Genomic DNA, 24,809 nt, shown 5'->3' on the forward strand with positions numbered 1-24,809 from the left:
TTGTTTTTTGAGACGGATTCTCACTCTGTCGCCCATGCTGGAGTGCAGTGGCACGATCTCAGCTCACTGCAGCCTCTGCCCCCCAGGTTCAAGCGGTTCTCCTGCCTCAGCCTCCCCAAGTAACTGGGATTACAGGTGCCTTCCACCATGGCCAGCTAATTTTTGTATTTTTAGTAGAGATGGGGTTTCGCCATGTTGGCCAGGCTGGTCTCAAACTCCTGAGCTCAGGTCATCCGCCCCCCTCAGCCTCCCCACGTTCTGGGATTACAGGCGTGAGCCACCGTCCCTGGCCTTTTCAGTCTTTAGAAACCCCTCAGTTTATCTCTTTTAATCTCACAGGAGATTCGCATGGGTCCCTCTCACTTCTGTAAAAACATATCCCATTTGTGTATGCCTCTTTCTCCCTCTCCCTCCCTCTCTCTTCCTCCCTTTCTTAGAGACAAAGGCCACTCTATAGGTAAATGATGAGTCTTTTATTACATGAAGAATTAATTTAAGGTTCATCTCTTCAGAGGAAAACTCAGTCTAATTTTCTAGGAGCTCCCTATGCCAGGGGATATTCTAAGTGGGGGGAACTAGGAAATGTGGGTGAGGCTATGTGTGCAGCTTGAGGGGTGGATAGAAATCCACCCTGTCTCTCTTTTGACTGGCATTATTTCAGTACTGACGTGATTGCACATTACCTGGCTAACCAGGTGGACATTTGAGTTTTCGTTTGCTACTTCAGTGGCTTCAAATCGATAGAAGTTTTATCTTTGATTTCTGTCTATTCATTATAGTAGTCACTCAGAATTGTAAGAATATACTGTCTGCCCATTCCTTGCCTATGGGACACAATAAGGCTATTTTCATATTTTTTTAAAGTACACAAATGATGAACAATTTAACTTTTTTTGAAATGACCCTTGGAGTGAGAGTGGGAGAAGTCATTCATGATGAAGCTGAAAGTTTATGGACCTGGTGTCAGTGTTTGTAAAGACCTGCAGTGTCAGATATTCTTGTGTCAAAGTCATGTACCTACCAGCTTCTCAATTAGTTTTGTTGCTGTTGGGTCCACTGCTTTTAGCTCCCTTACCAAAGTATCCTCCACAAATGATCCTTAACTTTTAGACTCCCATTCCCCTGATTTTTCTCATTTACAATGTAGTCGTTTGAAGTTCATCTTCTTCCAACTTTCTTTTACTTTCCTTTTTTTTTGGAGACAGGGTCTCACTCCATCGCCCAGGTGATCTCAGCTTACTGCAACCTCTGCCTCCTGGGTTCAAGTAATTCTCCTGCCTCACCCTCCCAAGTAGCTGGGATTACAGGCGTCCACCATCACACCCAGCTACATTTTTTTTGTATTTTTAGTAGAAACAGGGTTTTGCCACGTTGGCCAGGCTGGTCTCGAACTCCCAACCTCAGGTGATCCACCCGCCTCAGCCTCTCAGAGTTCTGGGATTACAGGCATGAGCCATCATACCAGGCCTTACTTTCCTTCTTATAAATAGTTGATTATAGTAATTCATCTGAAGAGCCCCTTAGATACTTTGATATACTCTACTAAACCCTCTCCGTTTTTGGAAATCAAGGTTTTAATTGAGCTCCCAATCCATATTCAGATACGTGAGAGCAAAGATCTAAACACCAATGAGTTTTAGTTCCATTCCTGACTTAGTGACTCATAGTTTCTTTAGAAAAGACAGATAGTATAACTCCTCTTTGTATAGATGCTTTTGTAGTTCCATGATTGTAGATTTTTCTCTAAGTCTACCATTTAACTGGGTTTAGTTTTGAAAAATTAACAAATTTATTTTTATTCCTGCAGGGTATGTATGTTCTTAGCCTGAATTTTTGAGACTTGTAAGTCTAATTTCCTTGGCAATTGGATTTATCCTGAGAGGATAATATAAAAGATTATTAATCTTCACATTTTTATTTTCCAAAAAATTTTTTGAGCTGTTATACTTCAGAGAACTAATTAGGCCCTGTTAGCATCCTGAGGTGTATGTATTGTTCCTGGTGTGTTGGTGGAAGTTTATTTTGAGTTAAGTAATCAGCTTTGCTATGTCCATTCTCTGATGAAAGCATTCTTAGTGAAAATCTTAGATAATTAGAGTCTTTCTTTCTTCAGCATCCAGATCAATGCTGTTCCCTATGCTCTCCAAACAAGTGGAGTCTTCTAGCTAAATAAAGAAAAACCTTTTTAATACTTATGAATTCACAAATTTCAAATTCTAATTTTTCTTTTGTTCATAAATCCCTAACACTTTAATCACGATAATCCACTAACCCCATTTCAGCACATGGCTTAACCATGGCAGTGCGCCCTAAACCCTATAAGAGGCAGAGCTTGTCTTTTTCATCTTTGCATTTCCACCATCTAATATCATGTATTTAAAAAATATATATATAAACTACTACTTGTCTAAAACAAAATTACAAATGAAAATTAGTAAAATTCCTTGTCCCATGTGCTTGAAGTTGATGCTGTACAGCCTGCTCAGCCCACTCGAGGGAAACAGTGTTTTCTCCAGAGTGTGGGTCACTTGGGTCTACATGGTGTCTACATGGGTCAGCAGTTGTATGGTGGATGTAGATACACAGATGAAAAACGTAATTTCTGGCTAGAGACTGGACAATCTGGAGGGAATTCTGAGGAGATGTAGATCAAATAAGATGATTTATATGATACAGTAAATGATATTATGGACATATTGTGGAAGCACAGAGGGTAAACAGCTTGGATCCCCTGAAATTCTGAGATTTCCTTGAGAAAATGGCATCTTCTGAACCAAGAAGGCCCGTCACTATCCAGTAAAGTCAGTGGCACCTAAGAGTCTAGCAGTGCCACTTCAACCTGGCCAGCTCTGGTAGAGACACCCCAAATGAAGTGGAATTTAATGCATCGTGTTCCTTTGGCTGGGCGTGTCCGGAGGAAAAAGAAATAGGCATTTCCCATCCATAAGACAAATGCTGTTGGCAAAAAAGAAAGAAAGAAAAGAAAAGAAAGAAAATCCAGCATTATTTTAATTTTTTAAAAAGAAAGGTACATTTGATAAAGTATTCATGTTTTATTCTACTGAGAGTTAAATCAGTTTTATCATTGATAACTCAAGAAATTTTATTACTGTTAATACTGACTTTGATTTAAAATTTATTAGTAAGAAAGCCATAGAAATATAACTAAATTTAATTCATAACAGCAATGTCACAAAATAATTTTAATAAAATACACTTTTCTTTCTTGTAAGTTTCTGATTCCATTTCTGTTCTCTCACAAAGCAATATAATCTTTCTGTTTAGTAGAAACTTGTCTATTTCTTTTCATTTTGACTTCGCCTTATGAAGTCTGTTCATTCCACTTTTCAGACTGAAATGATTTCAGGTTTTTTTGTTGTACAATTAAATTATTTAAGCTAGTTTTTATTTGTAATTTGTGAACAGGTCTATTAGATTTTTGCCATTGTAAGACTGCTTGTCATTATAAATGCAGAATAATATTATTACTTCCTGCCTTTCTTCTGTAGAGCTCAGAGTGCTTCACGTGCATTATTTTATTAAGTCTCATAACATCCCTGTGAAGCAGGGCATTTTGCAAGTGATTATGGATTGCTTTGCTGAATCAGCATAGCCTTACGGCATTATGATAAGCTTGGAAAAGATTGAGGTCGTGTACTGACTTGCTCTCAGGAAACCCTATATGCAGCCAAATATTTTCCTTGGCAATACAGAGCTGACAAACTGCCACCCTTCCATTCTCTGGGAAGCCCACTGTCCGTTGATGTAATTTAAAAACAACACACAATGAGTTTTTGAAAAAGCAGATCTAAGACAGTATTCAGTTTATTTGAGAAGCAGGTAAATTACATATGAAATGAGTACACCATCATCCTCTTGTCCAGGCTATCAGCCTACAAAAAAAAGGCTACCTTCTGTTCTTGCTATGTCTCTGAAAACTGGACCTGCCCAGCTGTCACATCAGTCATCTTCAGCCTCACCTGTAAGCCATCACCTGGCAGGCAGGATTTCCAAAAACAGGTTTCTTGGATTCAACCCATGTATCTGCATTGAAGCTAAGCTTATTGTTTCAAACTGCCACTGGAGGAAAAATGCCATTGGGTAGAACTTTTCTGAAGTCTTATGATAGTATATTACTAAATTAGTTAGCATCTAGAAGCTTATGTAGGATAATTAAATTGAAAGTTAGAAGAAGAAATTTTATGAGGATTTTATTTCATTATTTGAATGGTTGTAGAATGGTGGGGAAACATCTCTTGTGGTTAATATATGTAAAACAAAACTAATTTTAAGATAATTTAAACCAGTTAATTTGATAGGGAGTAACTTAATTACTATGTCTTTTCATATTTATAATTAGATACTGAATTGTGATATGTTCTATGGCCTGTATGGATGATCATAATTAATTTTCCGAGAGTTTTTCCTTTTTGACTTATCCATCCATAGCCATGGTGCTCACAGTCTGTATATCTGTCTGTTGTGGCTCAAACTTTTCCATAACATCTACTAGAAAATTGTTAGACTTTAAATAGACATTTGTTCTGATTTCTTGCAAGTGGATTTGATTGCTTAAACAGTCCTTGTATTTGAGAGCATGTAACTGATATAAAATCTCAGGGAATTACTAAATTACTGAGGATATTACCATTTTTTCCCCTCAGTTTACAAAATTTGCTGCAGAATTAAATAAAATAAGAAAAGGAGAGGATTTGGTTGTAGAAAGGTTAGTCTGGATACCAAATTTAGGAAACATTGTAAGTGTTGGCCTTTGTTAATGTCACTTTGACCTCAGCATGCAAACTGTAACCACCTCTCTTTCACACTTGTGCCGGGCTTTGCAGCATGGAAGTGCCAGCCGTTTCTAAGGCCCTCACTGCCTCTCCTGCTGCCTGGTTGAGACATGTCAATTTCTGAGTGACACCGGTCCTTGTGTTCTTTTTAATTGCCTGCTGCTTTAAATAGTTGTGGAAGGTTGGTTGATGATTCACTGCCATTCCTGCTTAAATTGGAGAGAATTTACACTGTAAGGTATTTAAAGGGTCATTTTAAAGATTTATTTAAAGCTCTTCCTGTTGTCATTATGAAATGCAGTAATTATTGAATGGGTATTTGACAGGACCTCTTTTTCTAGAATGTCCTTTGAATTTAGGTGTTAATAAAGATGTTAATAAAGAAAATTCACGTTTTTACAAATTAGGAAGATCTACTTTGGAATTATTTTCCAAATGCTTTCTAGTCTTTCTTCTCACCTACTGTTTTACCTGATCTCTTACTCTCAATACAGTCAGCATGTTCCACAATAAGACATGCTGTAAATACAAATCAGGTTTATTTGTTACGTACGCAAACCTTGCTTTTAAAAATTTTGTAGTAGCATATTTTTGATCTTCAGAACAAATCAGGTCCTTTATTTTACCAGACTTTACTTCGCAGACTTTACCTGTCCCAGGTAACAGCTCTCTTCTAGAAGAGGGCCCTGATGATCTTAGTGCAGAAGTTGAATACTTCATAACAGCTTTGTCCCTCACAGCACCTTGCCCTGTGCAGTCAGCCCTGATCTGAGGGGCCTTGGTAGCGCCGAGTTCATAAGGACTGGGACCATTCTGAGATTAGCTGGTCAGGGTAGGAGGGTGAGGAGGGAGGACATACACTTTGTATGTAAAAATGTGAATTCAAAATTAAGCTATTTCAAGCATTTGAACATAATCTGTTTCTATATGATATAAATATTATTCTTTAGGTAGTTTTCCCCACAGAAGTTCTGTTATGAAGAACATAGACCTTCTAACAGTTAGAAAGTCCCTGGGTTGTGAACTGAGACCCAGGATTATAAACTTTTTACACCATCCTTTCTTGACATCCTGGAGGATAAATCTGGGCTCCTTTCCCCAAGATGGGTTTCTCTGGAGAAGGAAAGAGAGAGAGACAGTGTGTGTGTGTGTGTATGTATTTAGGTTTATTATTTGTATGTGCGTTTTCATTGTTAGGTGGCCGCATTCCTATACATAGTTTCTAATAGGTTAAAAAAAAAATCCTGTGAGCAAGGCAGAAAATAAACATACATGTAGAGAAGGACTAATGACACAACAAATCATGGCAGTTGGGGAATCACAAGAAATGGTAAACCCTGCCTGTAGTAATTGCTCAAATTGCCAAAAAAGTACTTGAGACTAGACAGACCTATTCGCATATACCCACTTATTTTCCTCCCTAAATGTTCACTTAGAAATTACCTAGTTTTTGTCTTAGCAATCAGCTTTCCAGAGTTGATTTGACTGAAGCAAATTCTTGGCTACTAGAGATCTTTGCCTGTGGGAGATTTGGGTGGTGTCAGATTGTAAGCTTTTCTGGAGCCTGCCTCTGGAGTTGTTCGACCTCCACCCCACCCCACCACGTGCCCCATGACCCTGTCCACAGAGAGCTTGCGCCCTGGCCACAAGCAGCCTGCACTCACCTTACAGTTAACTTCCTTTGTTCTCATGGTCTTTCTTGTTTTGCTCCCTGGAGTCTGCTCTCCCCTCAGCCCCATTCTCCCTGTGCCTTCATTGCTTGGCCAGAGCCATGGTGCTGCATGTATTTATGCAGAGTTCTCCCACTGTTAGCACTGCTTTGCTTTCTCTGCTACAATGATATGATTTAGCATAATGTTTTAGGCTCTAAATTGGATGATTCTGTGTTCTATTATCAGCTTTTTGCATTAGGTACTTTAAATTGGGAACACCTGCTTTTTGAAAACCACACTATGAGGTCCTCCCATGATTGCTCAAGCAAATGCTAGAATGAGAGAACTGGGAATAGATAGTAGTAAGCAAAATGAAACCGGGAATTTCAACCTCCCTATGATATTGTTAGAATCACAGTGGGGGAAAGAAGAGTCTACATATGATGAGTTGTAGCAGTCTCTTTAGAATGACATCAGGTCTTGTGTCTGTAGAGAGAAACTGGAAGGAAAAGATAACCAGATGGGAGAAAAACACGAGAGAAATGCAAGCAGGTCTGAGAAGTGGAACAAAATGCATCGGGGAGCAAGATGTCAGTGAAAAGGAAGTGAGGAGCAGGGAGGATTCCTAGGCATGGAAGATTTGGCCCCAGAAGACAAACGAAGGTCAGGTACTAGGATGGTTTTCAGTCCTTTCGAAGCTTTGAGAGACACCCCTCCAGATAGCCACCATTAAGGTGAAGCAGCAGCCTGAGAGTGAAGCCTTGCAAGCTTCATAGAAATGAGGGTTGGTGGCAGAGCCAAAGAGAAGAGACAGCAGAAAGTAACCAGCCCCTCTTCCTTTCCTTCATCCTTCCCTCTGTCCTTCCCTACACGTTTATTGGCCATCTTTAGGGCATTCAGCTTTATTTTAGTCATTGGATATTCAAAGTTGAATAAGACAGGAAGAACCTTGGCAGCCTCTCCAGGGATTTTAGCCCTTGGGCCAATCCCCCTTTTTAAAGCCACCTATAAAGCGCTGCTTTCTAGGTGGCTTTCCTCTATCAGCTGTTAACCTTATCCTTAGAATCCAAGGCTTCTCTCAGCACTCTGCATGGGAGGGACAAGAAACCTGATGAAGTGCTCTTTTATCCTGGCTCGCCAGGCAAATGTGACAATTTGTACAACCTCCGCTTGGGTAGGTTTATTTTCTTAAGAGCTGTGAGTGGCTGGGAAAATCCCAAGGACTGAAAAAAATGTCTGTGTTACCCAGATCACTTTTTTTGTGAAGTAGGTTGTAACTTCCTAGATGAGAATCTGGACTAGTAAAGTAGGCTGGTTGGGGTTTTTAAACTTCATGTCTCAGGTGTAGAGAAAGCCTTGGTGACTTTTCTTCCAAATCCTCTTCTCATTGGCCTGACCACCTGAGCTATTATTCTTGACGCCCTTAGCAAATACGGTCTGACCTTCTTTCTCATCCCATCTCTAGCTAATACTTTGACTCCAAAAGTAAAAAATCAGAGTCTTAAAATGAACCTCCACTATGTTAGGTATATGGTAAAGCTCTTCAAAACAGATACCTCTGAAAAGACATTTGTGATATTTCAGCCCTGGCTAAATGGAATTTAATTTTAGCTCCAGCTGTGAGTACTGTGTTCAGTATTAACACAACGTCATTGAGTGCCCACTATGTGCCAGGCAGCATATAAAAAGTCATTTCTTACAGCCAAGGAGCCAGCAATGCAGTGAAAAGGGACAGACATGAAAATAGATCATTTCAAAATGGTGAGGGGAACGTTAAGATGATGATGGGCATAGGGCATCACAGAAGCACGGCAGCAGGGGCCTAACTTCATTGACATGAGCTTTCTGGAGCCGTGGTGGCATCTTCCAAGAAAAGGGGTGGAAGGGCATCTGTGCCAATGGAACAATCTGAGAGAATGCTCAAAATCTTGAAAGAATGTGATGCATTTGCGGGGAGACAGATACTAAATATTGCTATAGCGTATAAGCTAGGAATAATGGGAGGTGAGGTTTACTGTGCTAATAAACAGAATTGTGATTTAAGAGATTTTAGAAGTTGCACAACTAAGACCAAAGTCTTAGAATTTTAGAAACAACTTTTTAATATAATTTTCATATTTTAACCTATTTATCAGAAACTTTATTAAGTACTCCTACAGTGTAACTTTGTTGGCCTTGCTTTTGAATTGACATTCATATTTGGAAGAAATAAAACATTTTTATAATTTGGTCTTTTGACAGGCTTACTCATAATCTTCTGAATAAGTGATGACTTTGAGCCTCACCACTCTTCTCATTTCTTTCACACCCATTGATTTCTTTTCCTTCTTTCATCTAATCTCAATTTCACCTTTCAACTTTCTAAACAAATTATGATTCCTTTATTTCCTTGTCCACTAGTGAGTGGAGCCCAATAAATTAGAATTTACTCTGAAATAGCAGTTTTTGTATTTTATTTTGCCTTCACCTCTTAGTACTCCATTGCTGTGGAAGATACAAGTAGAGATGCACTATTATATCAGGGAATGAATGAATGCTGCCATAATAAATGTAGTAATATGTATAATATTTAATACTTGTTGGCTTTCAGTTCACTAACTTGAAGCACTTCTAAAGCCATGTTTCCATGGGTTCTTTCAGTGTCTACATTGTTTATTGTGTGCCTAAGTATTTTTTTCTTCTGCAGTTGACCTTTAAATTTAAGCTCCTATAGGACGTGAACTGTGACGTGCAGGAATTTGGATTATATAAAAGGAAGATTTTGGACAAATTGTTATTCACTGACATGGCTTATCATGAAAGATTTTCCACTGCCCATTTTACCTATCAGTAAATTCTATACTGATAGGTACTATATGAAGTGGGCTATTATATAGTAATATGTATGGGCAATAGCAGAGGGAATGATGGTGAATTCCTATGAACAAAAGCATTTTCTATTAAAGTCTATTCTGTCTATACTCAGTCTAAATATTCTGTCTAATACTCAAAGTCTATTCTGGCTGCTGTCATTTCTCTTGGTAACTGTAGTACATTAATTTTAAAAGTAGGCCTGTGTATTTCAAACTTGAGACATGATTTTTGGTTCTACTTAAGTAGTCGTGCCTTATACCATTGATGAAAATGAAGCCAAGTATGTTGCTTTCTCTAAAGCAGAGAGTAAGAGGGTTTTGCTGGGTGGAGATGGCCTTCAGATTGGTTAATTTTGCTATTTCTTCATGCTGAAGGGAAATCATGATGTTAAGAAGCTCAATGTCAGAAAAAGAGGGAGGCAACTTGCGGCTTAGGTTCCTCCCACTACTAAAGAAAGTGCAGCTGCGCGCTTTTAATATGCACGGCAGGAGACTTCAGCAGCTTGATGATATATAGTGCATTAATGTGGAAAAGATAAACACATTTGGAGAGCACAGGAAGGGCCTTGTGTTTTTATGTTAGCAGAATGCTTCCTAATGAATAAGAATGTGCTGCTGGCTTCACAAAGCCATATGGCAGCTTTTCTAATTTTAGTTGGGTGCAGATGCATAATTCTCTCATTTTACCTTCTAGAACCTTTGAGATGCTACATAACTTTTCCTGTAATATTTCATCTATAGTGCTTGGTCAGAAACTGCCCATCATTGTTTCAGTGACTTCTTTGCTCTGTGTAGGTCTCACTGCTGCTGGGTTTGACAGTCACTTCACCTGAAACATCCAGTTCCTTAATGCAGGATAGAAATCGTGGATGTTTTCCCATTAGAATCTTCATATTTGTCGTGGAGGTAATTAGACTTGTGTTTGACGTCAGTCTACTGAAAAATTCGTAGATTTCTAGTGAGTGATTTTACTCACTTTGAAGCAGAGGAATTAATTATAAAACCTACACAAAGTATCAGATTCCATTTTAGTCAAAGATTCTATCTAATTTAAATAATACAGCTTCTGTAAAAACAACTATCCTCAGGCTTGACCAAACAGAAACATAACCTAAATTCTTAATTGTCTTTACACATCAAAGATCTCTAAACATGGGCAGTCTTAAAATGTCTCTATATATGTGTACATACCCTGTGGATTATCTCTCAGTAGATGCATTATTACAGAGTGAGTGACATTTGTCTGGATTCTGACTTTTTAAAGATAGACTAATTTCTGCGCGTTTTCTACAACCTCTTCAGATGATCCCCAAAAAAGGAAAAAGCAAGAGTATCAACTTCTACCGTAATGACAGTGTCACCTTGTCCCTACAATGGGAGACATTTAACAGCATTTAGGTTTCTAAGTAATCAGTAGTGGTTGCCACTACTGCTGCTGGCGTTAGAACAATTATGTGGCTGTCCTTTGAGCATGACTGCCACCCCGGTGAAGGGAGAGAGCTCTGTTCTGATAATGCTTTGTGGAAAGACTCTCTGAATTCGTAATCTCAGTTCAGTTGCCTAATAAAAAATTAAGAGTACCTAATACTATGAGATTAAATAAGCTACCAAAATTAATAAATGATACTTCAGAAGATTATGTAAAGGCCTTTTTTTAATACATCATTTGATAATTTAAAAATATTTAATTGTACTTTTTTAAAAATAAATTTTTTGCTAGGATCAGTTTCTAATTTATTGTTCTCACCAGAAGACTGGAATTTTACTTTCAGTTTATGCCTGGAGCTGAGCACAGTGGCATTTGCCAATAATCTCAGCTACTTGGGAGGCTGAGTCAGGAGGACTGCTTAAGACCAAGAGTTCAAGGTTGTAGTGTGCGATGATCACACCTGTGAATAGCCACTGCACTCCAGCCTGGTAACATAGTGGGATGCTGTCTCTAAAAATAAACAAATAAATAACAGATTTATGCCTGTACATGCCAATGAGCAATTTAATACAGCTGCTTCAAAAAATAAATATTTTTTTCCTTGTATTTTCAAATCACTTATATTTCTAGGATCAAATTCTTCCCTGTTCACCTTTTCTTTTGTTCTAAGAGAAAGCATGAATAATAATTACTTACAAAAAACCTATGGAATATAATATTAATGATTTTTCCCCAGTTTGTGATATGACTCATCTTAACATGGTCCCTGAAGAGATGGGGTTTTGTTCTTCGCTTTGAAAGTGGAAATCTAATTAATTGGTGTTGGATTTCTGGAGCGCGGGCAAATGGAGAAGGGGATTGTGAGGGATTGCTGTTCAAGCAGCCACCCAGGAGGAAAAGGCGAGTCAGAGAAAGATTATAGAGGCATCCTTGGATGATCTCTCCAATCAGGGTTTTGCATTTGTAAAACTGGGCGCTATTAAAAAGATCATAGCTACTTCCTGCTGATCAGGTCTAAAAAGATCAGAGCTATTTTATGATTTTTTTTAAGTCTTTTGCGAGTGAGGAAGACAAGGATAGAATTATTATTTTCATTGTTACTTTCTTAGGTCGTGGTCTTTATCTAAAAAGAATAACTGTGGGGACTGGGCATGGTGGTTCATGCCTGTAATCCCAGCACTTTGGGAGGCCAAGGCGAGAGGATTGCTTGAGCCCAGGAGTCCAAGACCAGCCTTGGCAACAGAGTGAAACCCTGTCTCTACAAAAAAAAAAAAAAAAATTTAATAAAATAAAAAGAATAACTTTAATGGTAAAAGTGTAGCAGGAAGAAATAATGAAGTCAGGGCTTAGAAGAAATATTCTAGTAGTCTCTGAAAATTTGATTTTATCATCTCTTTCTCTGATTTAAAAAGAGTTCCATCTGTAATAATGAGATTTCATAAGGTTTTGATCATATGAAACTCTGAGACGAGCTTTCTACTGTTGAGTTTACTGAAGGATATTTTTGTAACAGAATATATTTTTATGGTTAATGGATGCAAAATATAGAAAAGTAAATATAGTTTGTGACCACTGAGAAAACTGCCTTATTTAAAAATATTAGTATGTTTTAGTATAGTAATGCTGTACTTACAGAACTATAAATATCTAAGGATTTAAGCTTATTTATGTCTGGTACATAAAAATAGCATACTCGTTACTGAAATGCTCTGTCAAGATACCAGTATACGTCCGGTTAACATAATAGTATCTCTCTAAAGAGTCCTTTTCTTTTTCCTCCTCCCTTCCTCCTTTCTTCCTCCTCCTCCGGTATAATTTCAAGGTTCAACTGAACATTCAACAGAGGTAGTAATTACTTCATGAGAAGTACCCAAATAACATAAATTTAGGGCCACTTTAATTTAGATTCCGATTACATTGGTAAAGCCATATTTCTTTTTTTTTTTAACTTCTTAAAAGTTTATTTCAATGTGGAATCTGAAACCACATCAAAAAACATTTCATACTCACTTTATTCCGTTACAATTCATTGGTATTTTTTGTACTTTGAATGAATATTTTATACATATATGACCTTTAACATTGTGTTGGTCATTTGAAAAATATTGATTCACTAAGTTATAGTGTTTACCCATTTCATTATAAAATATTAATATTGATTACATCATCAATATCAGATAAAACAGTTTTGAATAATGACAAGTTGTTGATGTCATGGTGGCCAGTACAAATTTTTCAGAATTCTAAATGCTAAAAATCAATACCGTTGACTATTTTCCTTAAAGTGGAAGCTGACTCACTTTGTTCATTTTTTATTTTGTTTTTAGAGGTGTGTGTGTGTGTGGCTGTGTGTGTCTGTGTGTGTGAATTCAATGACTTAGTACATTGGTGGTGTTTTGATTTTTACTGTGGTGCACGTTTTACCTTCATTGCATTTGCATTATTAGTGCATCATTAGTGCAAATGGCAACATAATGAAAAAAGCAGAAGGCTGGGTGCGGTGGCTCACGCTTGTAATCCCAGCAGTTTGGGAGGCCAAGGCGGGCGGATCACGAGGTCAGGAGATCGAGACCACGGTGAAACCCCGTCTCTACTAAAAATACAAAAAAATTAGCCGGGTGTGGTGGCGGGCGCCTGTAGTCCCAGCTACTCGGAGAGGCTGAGGCAGGAGAATGGCGTGAACCCGGGAGGCGGAGCTTGCAGTGAGCCGAGATCGCGCCACTGCACTCCAGCCTGGGCGACAGAGCGAGACTCCGTCTCGAAAAAAAAAAAAAAGAAAAAAAAGCAAATAACATCTGAGTATTGTTATGAAATCATTTTTGGCAAATAGATCCGCTGAAGGTTTCTTGGGGATGCTCAGACATGATATAGTTCTTGAGAACCATCAACACATTTTGTTTTGGATTGTGTACTGAGGTAACTCACTCCTTAGAAACAAGTTTTAATATTACACTATCCAGAAAGGAGGGGCATCCCGAAATTAGAACAGAAGACTTAAACGTAGTTCTAAAGTTTGCTATCTTTCTATCATATGCAGTTTCATTTCATAAAGGACTTAGTGCCCTGCGAGCTCTGGATATAATAGCTATTTCTGCTAATTCTGATTCCAAGTACCAGCAACTCACACACAGTACAGACAATCATGTTAGAATAGCTATAATGAACTTAAGAGATATATGTATGAAAGCCTTCATGTCAATTTATCTTGAAAAAAATAAACCCTGGAAAGTTTTCTTGCATTTAGAGATCTAATCAGCATACAGAGATAATTTTAATAGTTGTCAATTTGTCTCCTCATACTTAACATTCCTTCACCACATCTAATAATATGTGGGTGGGAATCAGATCCTTCTTTTTATTATTATTATTATTATTATTATTATTCTAAAGTGGGCGAAGGACATGAACAGATACTTCTCAAAAGAAGACATTTATGCAGCCAAAAAAAACACATGAAAAAATGCTCATCATCACTGGCCGTCAGAGAAATGCAAATCAAAACCACAATGAGATACCATCTCACACCAGTTAGAATGGCGATCATTAAAAAGTTAGGAAACAACAGGTGCTGGAGAGGATGTGGAGAAATAGGAACACTTCTACACTGTTGGTGGGACTGTAAACTAGTTCAACCATTGTGGAAGTCAGTGTGGCGATTCCTCAGGGATCTAGAACTAGAAATACCATTTGACCCAGCCATCCCATTGCTGGGTATATACCCAAAGGATTATAAATCATGCTGCTATAAAGACACATGCACACTTATGTTTATTGCGGCACTATTCACAATAGCAAAGACTTGGAACCAACCCAAATGTCCAACAACAATAGACTGGATTAAGAAAATGTGGCACATATACACCATGGAATACTATGCAGCCATGAAAAATGATGAGTTCATGTCCTTTGTAGGAACATGGATGAAACTGGAAACCATCATTCTCAGTAAACTATTGCAAGGACAAAAAACCAAACACCACATGTTCTCATTCATAGGTGGGAACTGAACAATGAGAACACATGGACACAGGAAGGGGAACATCACACTCCGGGGACTGTTGTGGGGTGGGGGGAGGGGGGAGGGACAGCATTAGGAGATATACCTAATGCTAAATGATGAGTTAATGGGTGCAGCACACCAACATGGCACATGTATACATATGTAAAAAACCTGCACATTGTGCACATGTACCCTAAAACTTAAAGCCATATTTCTGACTGTTTTCCATCACTTCATATTATTGATTTTTTTCTTTTTAATATTGAGAAATGGTCAAAGCACAAATTCAGTACAGAATTAAAGAATAGATGACAAATTAACTAGAAAATACATATGTTTCATTCTTGTGAGAATAAGAGTAAGAAGCTCTGAATTCTTTACTCTTTTTTATTTACTTACTTTATGAGGAATAAAAATTTCTCATTCTCTTAATATATATAAATAGCATTTGTGTAAATATTGCAACACTTTTTAAAGCTTCTCTTGCAATTAACCTATAGACTCATTTGGAATTTTCTTTCAAATCACAGTTTCCGCTAATATAAGTTTAGACTGATCTTGTGAACCCCTTTGTTGTTTTATTTTCTGTCTGAGATTGCTAGAGTTCCAGCTTAGATCAATGTTTCGCCCGTGTTCCTTACCATGGGCTTTCAAACCAGGCTGAGATTTTGTAGTGGCCCGATGCCAGCCACACATCCGTCCCCACCTGTTTTCTTGCTGTCCACTTTGCATATCCTGCAGAATCCAATTCAGTTACAACAAATGTGAAATACTTTCAGCTATGTCCAGCCATTTCCATCCCTTTTTTGAACCGAGGGCTCGCTGTTTAGTCCTATGTTGTGCTCATTTGGTTGGGTTGTATAGTTTTGCCCTCCTGGACAGAGGGTGAGCTCTCAGCGGACGAGGATTTTTCACTTTGCTTCCCCTGCACAGACAGTGCAGGCCACAGACCAGACACACAGACATAGGCTACTCTGCCCATCCCAGTGTCACTGTTCCATTCCCTCATGTGGGCTCACATAGGCCACTCATTCTCCATTACTGGTGTTATCTGCTGCTTTCTTCCTCTTAAATATTTATCAGTTGAATATTTTAAAGAATAAAACAGCATGTTTTGCATTTATAAATAATGTTTCAGGGTAATAATTATTTTTATACAGGCTTTCCTCCAGTTGTTCCTCAAACGCATGTTTTGTAAGATCTAAATCGTCTCCCAATATAAATTGTAGGCCCTTACCCCAAATTATATCTGATCTATAAATTCCTAAAAATAAAATACTGTACATATTAGATCCTGATTCTACATAACCTCTGACAAAAGTCTAAAATTCTTTGCCTGAGCACATTGCTAGAATTTAGAATACCCAGGCATGAAACTTACCAGTGTTGAGGAACCTGTCTGATTGAGTTATCTAAGTGTAAGGTTTTTGTATCACACAGAATGTTGATGGCTGAATTCAGATCCTCAGAAAGATTATCATACCCTGATAATATAAACATCTCACATGGCCTACTTACTGTCTTTAAGAGGCCTAGAAATGGGTTACTATCACAAACATCATTATTTTGTATTTATTTTGCCCAAAAATGCAGCATTAGTATAGATACTATGGAAAACAATAATTCATTACTATTGTGATATCAGAATCTCATGTGCCAAATAGCCTGATGTTTTCTAGTGATCAGCAATAGGCACAGGGTTGCCTTTGTGATTGGGCAGCTGTTGTTTCCTCTCCCTCTCTCCCCCAACATTAACCTAAACTAAATTCATTCTTAAAAAGAGTAAAATAGGACTTGGATCCTGAGAGAATAATAGGACTTGGGATCCTGAGAGAATATGAGATGCCTTGAAACTTCTTGACTATAGCAAGATAAGATTGTTATTTAAGACCATTTTAGGAAACCCTTTCCCATATTACTTGACCCTGTCCACCTATTCTATCCTCCTCCTGTACCCTGGAGGTCCAGTGAGGCAAAAGGGGAAAATTACTTTCTCTTTCCACACACCCTCGATCCTACTTGCTCCCATGCTTCTGGGAGGAAGTGCTGGTGGTGGGTCTGGCCTCTCAGTCAGCCCCCATAGATGCAGTGAAAACCTGGTCTGAAATAGGGACGGTGCTATTGAGGATCCAGACACAGTTCAAAAAGCTTACCTTCAAGTGGGGTAGCCTACTCTTTTGTGGACTGTGTGTGTCACACTGTAGGAGGCAGGAGAATAGGGATATCCTCCAGGGAAGATGTAGCAGAATCTCAGCAAAGCAGACCTTTCAAGCTGTCTGTGTGTTCCCACTGCACATTCTGATAGACCCCCCTCCAGGGAGACTGTCTTCTCATGTTTACCATTGCATTTTGAGAATCACTGCTGCTACTGAAAGATGGGAGAATGTGACCCCTGATGGGATGATGCAACCCCTGTGAATAGTTAGGCGAAGAAGGGCTGCAGATCACTCAGTCTGTGGGATGTCAGCACGTTGCTCCTGCACATGGACTGCTGCAACACTGAAGACAGTAAAGAAGTAAGAATGCAGTAGGACCACATAAATTATGACCTGTTTTATATGGGCCTTGCGATTTAGTATTCATGAAACATAGGGATCCTTAGGTCTGAGGCACACTGGGGCCTCTACAACAAGGACTGTTAAGGGAGGTGCACACCCTGTCCACATCCAAGAAGTCCCCACAGAGTGTGGTGTGGGTGGAGGTGCTCAAGGAAAATCCAGCATAGCTCCCATAGCGAGATGGCCCTTGAAAATTAGATGAAGCAGCAGGTAGCAGTGCGAATCCTGTTCCTGTACTGGTGAGTAGAAAAGTGAGCAGATCTTGAAGATAAATCAACATTCTTACAGAGTGAACCGCCAAAAAAATTAAAAAGTATGCCCCAGTGCACATTCATTTTACTGTGAGTATATTTGGCAATGAAAAAGATTCCAGGAAAAGGGGGTGGGGGCGGTCACATGCAATAATTGGCCAAGCCAATCCTGTGGCTGGAGACCCTGAGATATTTGCTGCCTCAGAAGGGACTGGCTGAGGAATTGGGATGAGAGCAAGCCTGCAGACAGAACAAATGTACAGGACCCAGCAGTGAGGAGCTTGGGAAGACAGCAAAGCCAGAAACGAAGCAAGGACTGACAAATCTGCCAATATTGAGTTATGAAGGCTACCAGACAAGTCATATCTCTATAGGCAGTCACAATTTTTTCGATCTACAGAGGTGAATCAGGAATATATTAGAGTTGATAAAGCAGATACAATCTGCTTATGATAAGCTCTGCAAAGAAATTACTACGTTTGGAACTCAAGGAAGAACTAATCAATATAGATATGCTAGTATTAAGATACATTTGTAAACTTCTTTGTATTTTTAAAGAGTGTTTCACATATCATCCCATTTACTTTGGCTCAGTCCATGATATACGGGAGACGGGTAAATTGAAGCAAGTTGCTTGGAGTCATACTTCTCAGTGGCTGAGTTTGAGCTTGAACTGCACAGGTCATCTTCCCCTCTGTGAAAGCTTTGTCATGGGAATGGCAAGATTGGGGGGACCCACATAATTCCTAATTGTTTTCTAGGTTCCCAGCCATAAATTAGGCTTTACAGATTTTCAACATACTGCATAAAATATTTTTGACAAAAATTATTAAGGTTCTGAAAGCAGGTTAATTCTTAGTACTAAATTGATTTACAGTTTTCTATTTCTACGTTTAATTACAATGATAACATGCAGTGTAAACAGGATATAATTTATTCAAGTACAAATAATTGTCACGTTTTGTGTTGTTTTCTAGCAAGTTGTTGATATGTATCTGTTATGCTGTAAACTTTTTTTAGTGTTCTTGAAATAACTACTTTACCACATATGTTGATAAGTGTGCATCTTTTTTCTCGGGGAGCTTTTTCACAAAACATTCTCATTCTATGATGAAATGTCTTGCAGGGCCTTCCTGTCTTCATGAGCCTGAAATTTGCCTTGCACGTTTCCATCCAGGAGCACACACTACGTGCCTTTTTGCTAGATCAAAGGGCAGCCATTGAAATTCCCCAAGTGCCTGGAAGGGTGCTTCTGACCTCTTAGATGGAGAAGCACTTTGAACAAGTCAGGGACCACATCTTCCTGGCCACTTTAAATGGGAATATAAGCAGAAGTGGAACAGTAAGAGTCCAGGCAGACATTGCAGAGTGTCTCATGGGGGCAGCCATAGTAGTTTAGGAGTCCTTGTTACTTCTTCAAATGTGTGCAAATCTATCTGTGATTATGCTGCCGAATTCTGAACAACAGACCTTCCTTTATCCTAGTTTGGGGAATCTCCTGAGTAGAAATTAATTGTGCCATAGAATATAGCAGTTTCATAATCTAGAAAAAAATGCCTGTCGGGGACTATCATGAAACCTCAAAACTCATTTTCTGAGCAGCCTGAAAGGGGATCCAAGCCACAGGTTCTAGAGGTAAAAAGTTAATGTTCTGGCTTCTGCTTCCAGCAGTTTCTCCCATTTAGGGGCAACAGGGGTGTACTCTAACTCTTTTGTAGCTGCATCTGATCCCACTAGGGATTTTTTAAAATCATTACAATAAAAACATTTCTGTGTCACTCTGTCCTTGAAATAGCACTGCCATTTAATTCACACTTATGTTTATTGCAGAGAAAGCAGCAGCTGCCAACATAGATGAAGTGCAGAAGTCAGATGTATCCTCTACAGGGCAGGGTGTCATCGACAAGGATGCGCTGGGGCCTATGATGCTTGAGGTAGCACATCTTCATTTTAGTGCTGTATTTTAAAATCTTGTTAATCTTCACAGTATTACATTTAATTTCAGGTGAATATAATTTAAGGAGAATCTACACTAGTACTAGTACTATGGACCTCTTGAGCTTGCTGATATGCCTGTGTGTCTCTATGTATGTTTTGGCTCCTGCTGCCAGTATATGTGTGTTTGAAATTAACACAGAGTTAAATTAACTAGATTAGAGTAGACATTGACAAGTTGTAATTGCCAGTTGAGCATTTATTTGAGAAACTGTATTCACAAGTCCTACTAAATTCTGTGTTGTATTTTAGCTTGAAATGTTCTCAAAATTCTTAGATTTTGTACATGTCATGTACAAATGCCTATACAAACAGGTTAAAATATGAGGACCAAGGAGGAGCTTTATGCTTTCTATTTATGCTGTTTCAAACTAGCTTATTTATCTCATAAGGAAGAAAACTGAAATAATAGGCAAAAGGAACTTTTAAGAGAAGCATAAGGTTGGTCTTAACTACCTGTTCTTTATTAACTTCAGGAAGCTTTATGACCAGCTAATGTCTACAATTTGTAAAGTACAGTTTTTCTATTTTATTAACTAGTACTAAACGCCAAGTGCTTTGCTGTACCTGTTCCAAAATTAAAATTCAAGATGTAGGTTATGGTAAGATGAGAAAAAAAAATGTCAGTGAATATATAACAAGAAACAGAGGAACCCTGAGACATAAATTATGTCAGTTCTCAGGATAATTTGCTTGGCTGATGATATGATGAGGTTGAAAAGACTGCATGGCCAGAAGCTTTGCAGCACTGCCATTGTAGAATCAGCTAGCTTGCTGCAGCAGACAACAATTAGGATTTTTAAAACAAAGATAACCAATAGTCCCCCTTATCTCTTTTTTTCAGTTGATGCTTAAAGGGATTTTTATTTTTAGAAAATCTAATTCTATGAAAATTTACGGCAGGGCGGAGGGGGCACACAATAAAGACTCTAAGATCATCTGACCCAGTCTTTGTATTTAGAAATGACAAACTTCATTTCCTGGGGCTGGACCTGCTGGCCAAAAGGCTTGAAATGTCCCAGTGTTGGCCCTTGCTTATCTCCTCTAGAATCACTGGCTTGAAAACATTCAGCCTCACCTTCCAGGAGAAAAGCAAAAACACACTTAACCCCGTTTTCCGTAGTCAACAAGGCAGTGGAAGGCCAGAGAGTGCCACTTCTCTCTGGGTTCTTAGAAGCAGATTATGAAAACTATAACTAGGTGGACCATTTAGAATTAAAAGAAAGAAAGTGGATAATTTCCTTTAGAAAAATGTTTGAATTACAAATTAAAAACTAATTTGAAAATTATGTTAACTAAATTATTACAATTGGGAAATTTCCCTATACATGTGTTTATTCATTGTATCTTGGGGTGGGGGAAACATTAGAGTGGAAACTCCTGGGAAGACTTTTGAGACTTCTAAATAAAAATGCTGGGAATAACCACAGAGCTGGGACTCAAGCCCTTTGAGACTGAGTTCATTAATTGTAGAAATCAGATTGCTAGATGTCGGTAGACCTAATGTCATAAAATCAAACCAACATTTTTGTCATTCAAAATAGTCTTCTGAGAATTTAGTGCATTGATCAAGAACCTGTGTAGCAGGACTTGAGTGTTAAATGTGTTAGGTTATTATTAAATCTAGTGACTTATGGTTTTAATTTAAATTTTTGTCCCTGTTTACGTGTAATCACTTAAACAGAGAGAACATGTTCTCATAGAGCTGTTCCTAGGCATAGATGCACACTCATGCTTACATCATAGCATAGTGGTTGCTAGGCAACAAAACCAAATGTCAGCTTTTTTCATCAGAGCATATCATAGTGAGCCTTAAAAAAAACACAGCTTTATGAGATGAAACAATTTCATTTTTCAATTTTATTATACCTCAAGTCAGTCTTTTTACTGTGGTATAAGCAGTAGGAAGCAACATGTATTTTTAAAAATGAACCATAGGTAATATGATTATGAAAATCCCTATCAAAGGGTGTATCCAAAGCAGTGAGTTGAAAAGGGACACTGGGCATGTAACTTATCACCTAACTTCCTGAGTGCACACACTTGCACACAGTTCTCAAGGTTAGTACCATGTATTATGAAAGGCTATTTATTTACATGTAGTCTTGCTTTGTCCTGCATGTGGTTCATACAATTGAGAAAACCTGATAGAATGTTTTAAGAAAATCTTAAAAACCAAATGAGTGAACCTTTCTCTGGTGCCTTATGGTCATTTCTAATTTGAGAGAGCACTTAGTTTTGTGATTAAAATAGAATTAAAGATGAAATATATTCAAAGATAGCTCATAAAACAGGAGCCTGTTGAATAACTTAAGGAAAAAACAAACTAGGGAAAAAGTAAACACTTTAGGCCCCATCCACCAAATTCATTGTTGTATGCGTATATACATGTGACATTCATGTTAAAAATAGTAATAAACATGCTGGGCATAGTGGCTCATGCCTATAATCCCAGCACTTTGGGATTACAGAGTGGTGGGAGGATCACTTGAGGCCGAGAGTTTGAGACCAGCCTGGGCAACATAGTGAGTTCCTTTCTCTACAGAAAATTTAAAAAGCCTGGCACACTGGCTCATGCCTGTAATTTCACCCCTTTGTGAGGCTGAGACAAGGAGGATCACTTGGACCCGGGAGTTCAAGACCAGCTTGAGCAACATAGGGAGACCCCATCATTACAAAAATAAAAAAATTAGTCAAGCATGATGGTACATGCCTGTAGTTCCAGCTACTTGGTAGGCTGAGGTGGGAGGATCACTTGGGCCCAGGAGGTGAAGGCTGCAGTGAGCCATGATCATGCCACTGCACCCCAGCCTATGCAACAGAGTGAGACTGTGTCAAAAAATAAAAAATATCTGGGTGTGGTGGTGCATATCTGTGATCCTAGCTACTCAGGAGGCTGAGGTGGGAGAATAGCTTGAGCCTAGGAGTTCAAGGCTGCAGTGAGCTATGATTGTGCCACTGTACTCTAGGCTGGGTGCAGAGCAAGACCTTGTCTCCAAAAAACATAAAATTGTGATAAACACATATCATAAAGAAACTGAGCAGCCTAAACTGACTAGACCCCACGGCCCTGGTCCCAGGTATGATGAATCAATGTAAAGCTTTCAGTCCTGATCACTCACCTGAGCCGTAAAACAGAGCTTTGATAAGCAAGAATCAAAAAGAGAAAAATGGGGTAATGTAACCAGGATAAACTCACTAAACCCCGAACATTTCCATCACCAAGGTAAACATGATGGGAAGTAGATTAGGGGTGAATGAATATTAGAGTAGAGGACTGTTCTGAATGGTCATCAAAGCATGAGCTTTGGAATTGGATCCTTCTGGATTCACATTCAAGCTCTACTACCACTGACTAGTTCTGAGACTTTAACCTCTTTGAGCCTGTTTCCTCCTCTATAAATTGGGAAAGATAAAAGATTCCTTCCAGGAGGTACTTGTAAGGCACAGTGAACATGCTCCACAGCCACTATTATTATCTCAACTTCCTGAAATGATCCTAGATTCTTTATCTTCTTCCCTCACCTCCATTGGGATGACAACAAAAAGTGAGGCTGTGAACTCATTACCGGAAGCATGCTACTGTTATTTGGGTAATTTAGGAACTTGAATCTTAATCTGGAGAACAAGTAACATAGAATAATTTGGCATAATTAGTGCCCTTCTAAGGTCAGGGCAATGCTGAGGTCCCCATGAAGGTGAGTTTACCACATCAGAGACACTTCTGAGACCCTTTCGCATATACACCGGGTAATAAAGGATTGACGTTTCTTTAAAGGTCTGAAATTATCTGTGATGTTTTTCATGTAATCCGTGACAGCTAGGTGGTAAAATTTGGGAAGGTTTTCCTGGTAATTATCCTTAAACTGGGGAAAAATTTTTTAATGACCCCATTCTCTCATTGTATAACATGACAAACTGTAGATCAAAATTACCTTGCATTAGGTTGGTGACATAAAAGTTGTTCTTGGCCCGGTGGAGTATGTCAGTCTCATTTTGAAAATACAGATGTCTGTACACTTTTACTTCACAGTAATTATCTCCTGATAAATTAATGGAGTTAGTGTTGGTCGTTTAGTTTGTGACAAGAAACCCTAATCTAGGCTCTCTCTCCCACTTACTAAGATGGAATGATTTCTATTTCACCAAGAGAAAATGTGTTAATTGTTCCTGAAAACTGGGAGAGGGCTGAGAAAGATCTCTTTTCTATCCATGTGTGAATTGTGTTTCCTTTAAAGGGATCATTCCCTTCTTAACAATTGCATGTGATGTTATGTTGCATCCTTTCTAACACAATTTGTACTTTGTCCCCTAGGCCCTTGATGGGTTCTTCTTTGTAGTGAACCTGGAAGGCAACGTTGTGTTTGTGTCAGAGAATGTGACACAGTATCTAAGGTATAACCAAGAAGAGCTGATGAACAAAAGTGTATATAGCATCTTGCATGTTGGGGACCACACGGAATTTGTCAAAAACCTGCTGCCAAAGTCTATAGGTAAATGACTGTCTGCTGGGTCTCCCTCCCTAGCCCCCCTCACCCCCACTTGCCCCGCCTCATACACACAGTGTCTTGGTTGAAGTGGATCAAATAAAACTATATTATATCAGATGGGGATGAGAGTGACTGGGTAGTTTTTTACAGATGCTTGTGTGTTTAAGCTTGAAAGTCATGGAAAAGGGGGCATCTTCAGATACTGATCTCAAATGAGTGATCATTTTCCATCCTATATTTGACGTATGTGGAAATCATTGCTTCTTAGCCAGAAGGCCAAGAAGTGATGATGATGATGATGATGATTATTTTGCTTGGCAGTAATTACCTCATGATAAATGAACAGAAATTGATTCAGATTCATGAAAATGATTCAACTTATATGGCAACTATTTTCATTAAGATTGTTGTGTTTTTTTAATTATTTTTTATTTTTGTGGGTACATAGTAGGTGTATATATTTATGGGGTACATGAGGTGTTTTGATACAGACATGCAGTATGAAATAATCACATCATGGAGATGGGGTATCCATCCCCTTGAGCATCTATCCTTTGTGCTATAATGCAGAGATTGTTATTTAAGGTGACACATTGCCTCACCCTGTTCCATGCTAGCCAACTTTGTTTTGTCCATTTTCTCCATGACCATCTGAAAAGTCAAAGGTCATGAGAAGTTTGAGATTGAACGTATTTTGAGTCCTGCACATGAAGCGTATTATAGGTGTATACACATTCTAAAAATAAAATGTTAAGGAACAAGTGGCAGATGGAGAGGTTCAGATGCTAT

The 24,809-nt window shown here is 38.6% G+C and overlaps 1 protein-coding gene across 23 annotated transcripts in view; it reads left to right on the forward strand.

Moving 5' to 3' along the window:
• NCOA2 (nuclear receptor coactivator 2) overlaps positions 1 to 24,809 on the forward strand; it is a 298,236-nt gene that overhangs the window by 212,455 nt on the left and 60,972 nt on the right. For all 23 annotated transcript variants that reach the window (XM_055232966.2, XM_063612651.1, XM_055232952.2 and 20 more), the window contains 2 exons: positions 19,366 to 19,469; positions 23,846 to 24,023. In XM_055232966.2, the coding sequence (XP_055088941.1) occupies positions 19,366 to 19,469; positions 23,846 to 24,023 (282 nt within the window). The remainder of the gene's footprint in view (positions 1 to 19,365; positions 19,470 to 23,845; positions 24,024 to 24,809) is intronic.

Source organism: Symphalangus syndactylus, chromosome 11, assembly GCF_028878055.3.
Source record: "Symphalangus syndactylus isolate Jambi chromosome 11, NHGRI_mSymSyn1-v2.1_pri, whole genome shotgun sequence".
NCBI lineage: Eukaryota > Metazoa > Chordata > Mammalia > Primates > Hylobatidae > Symphalangus > Symphalangus syndactylus.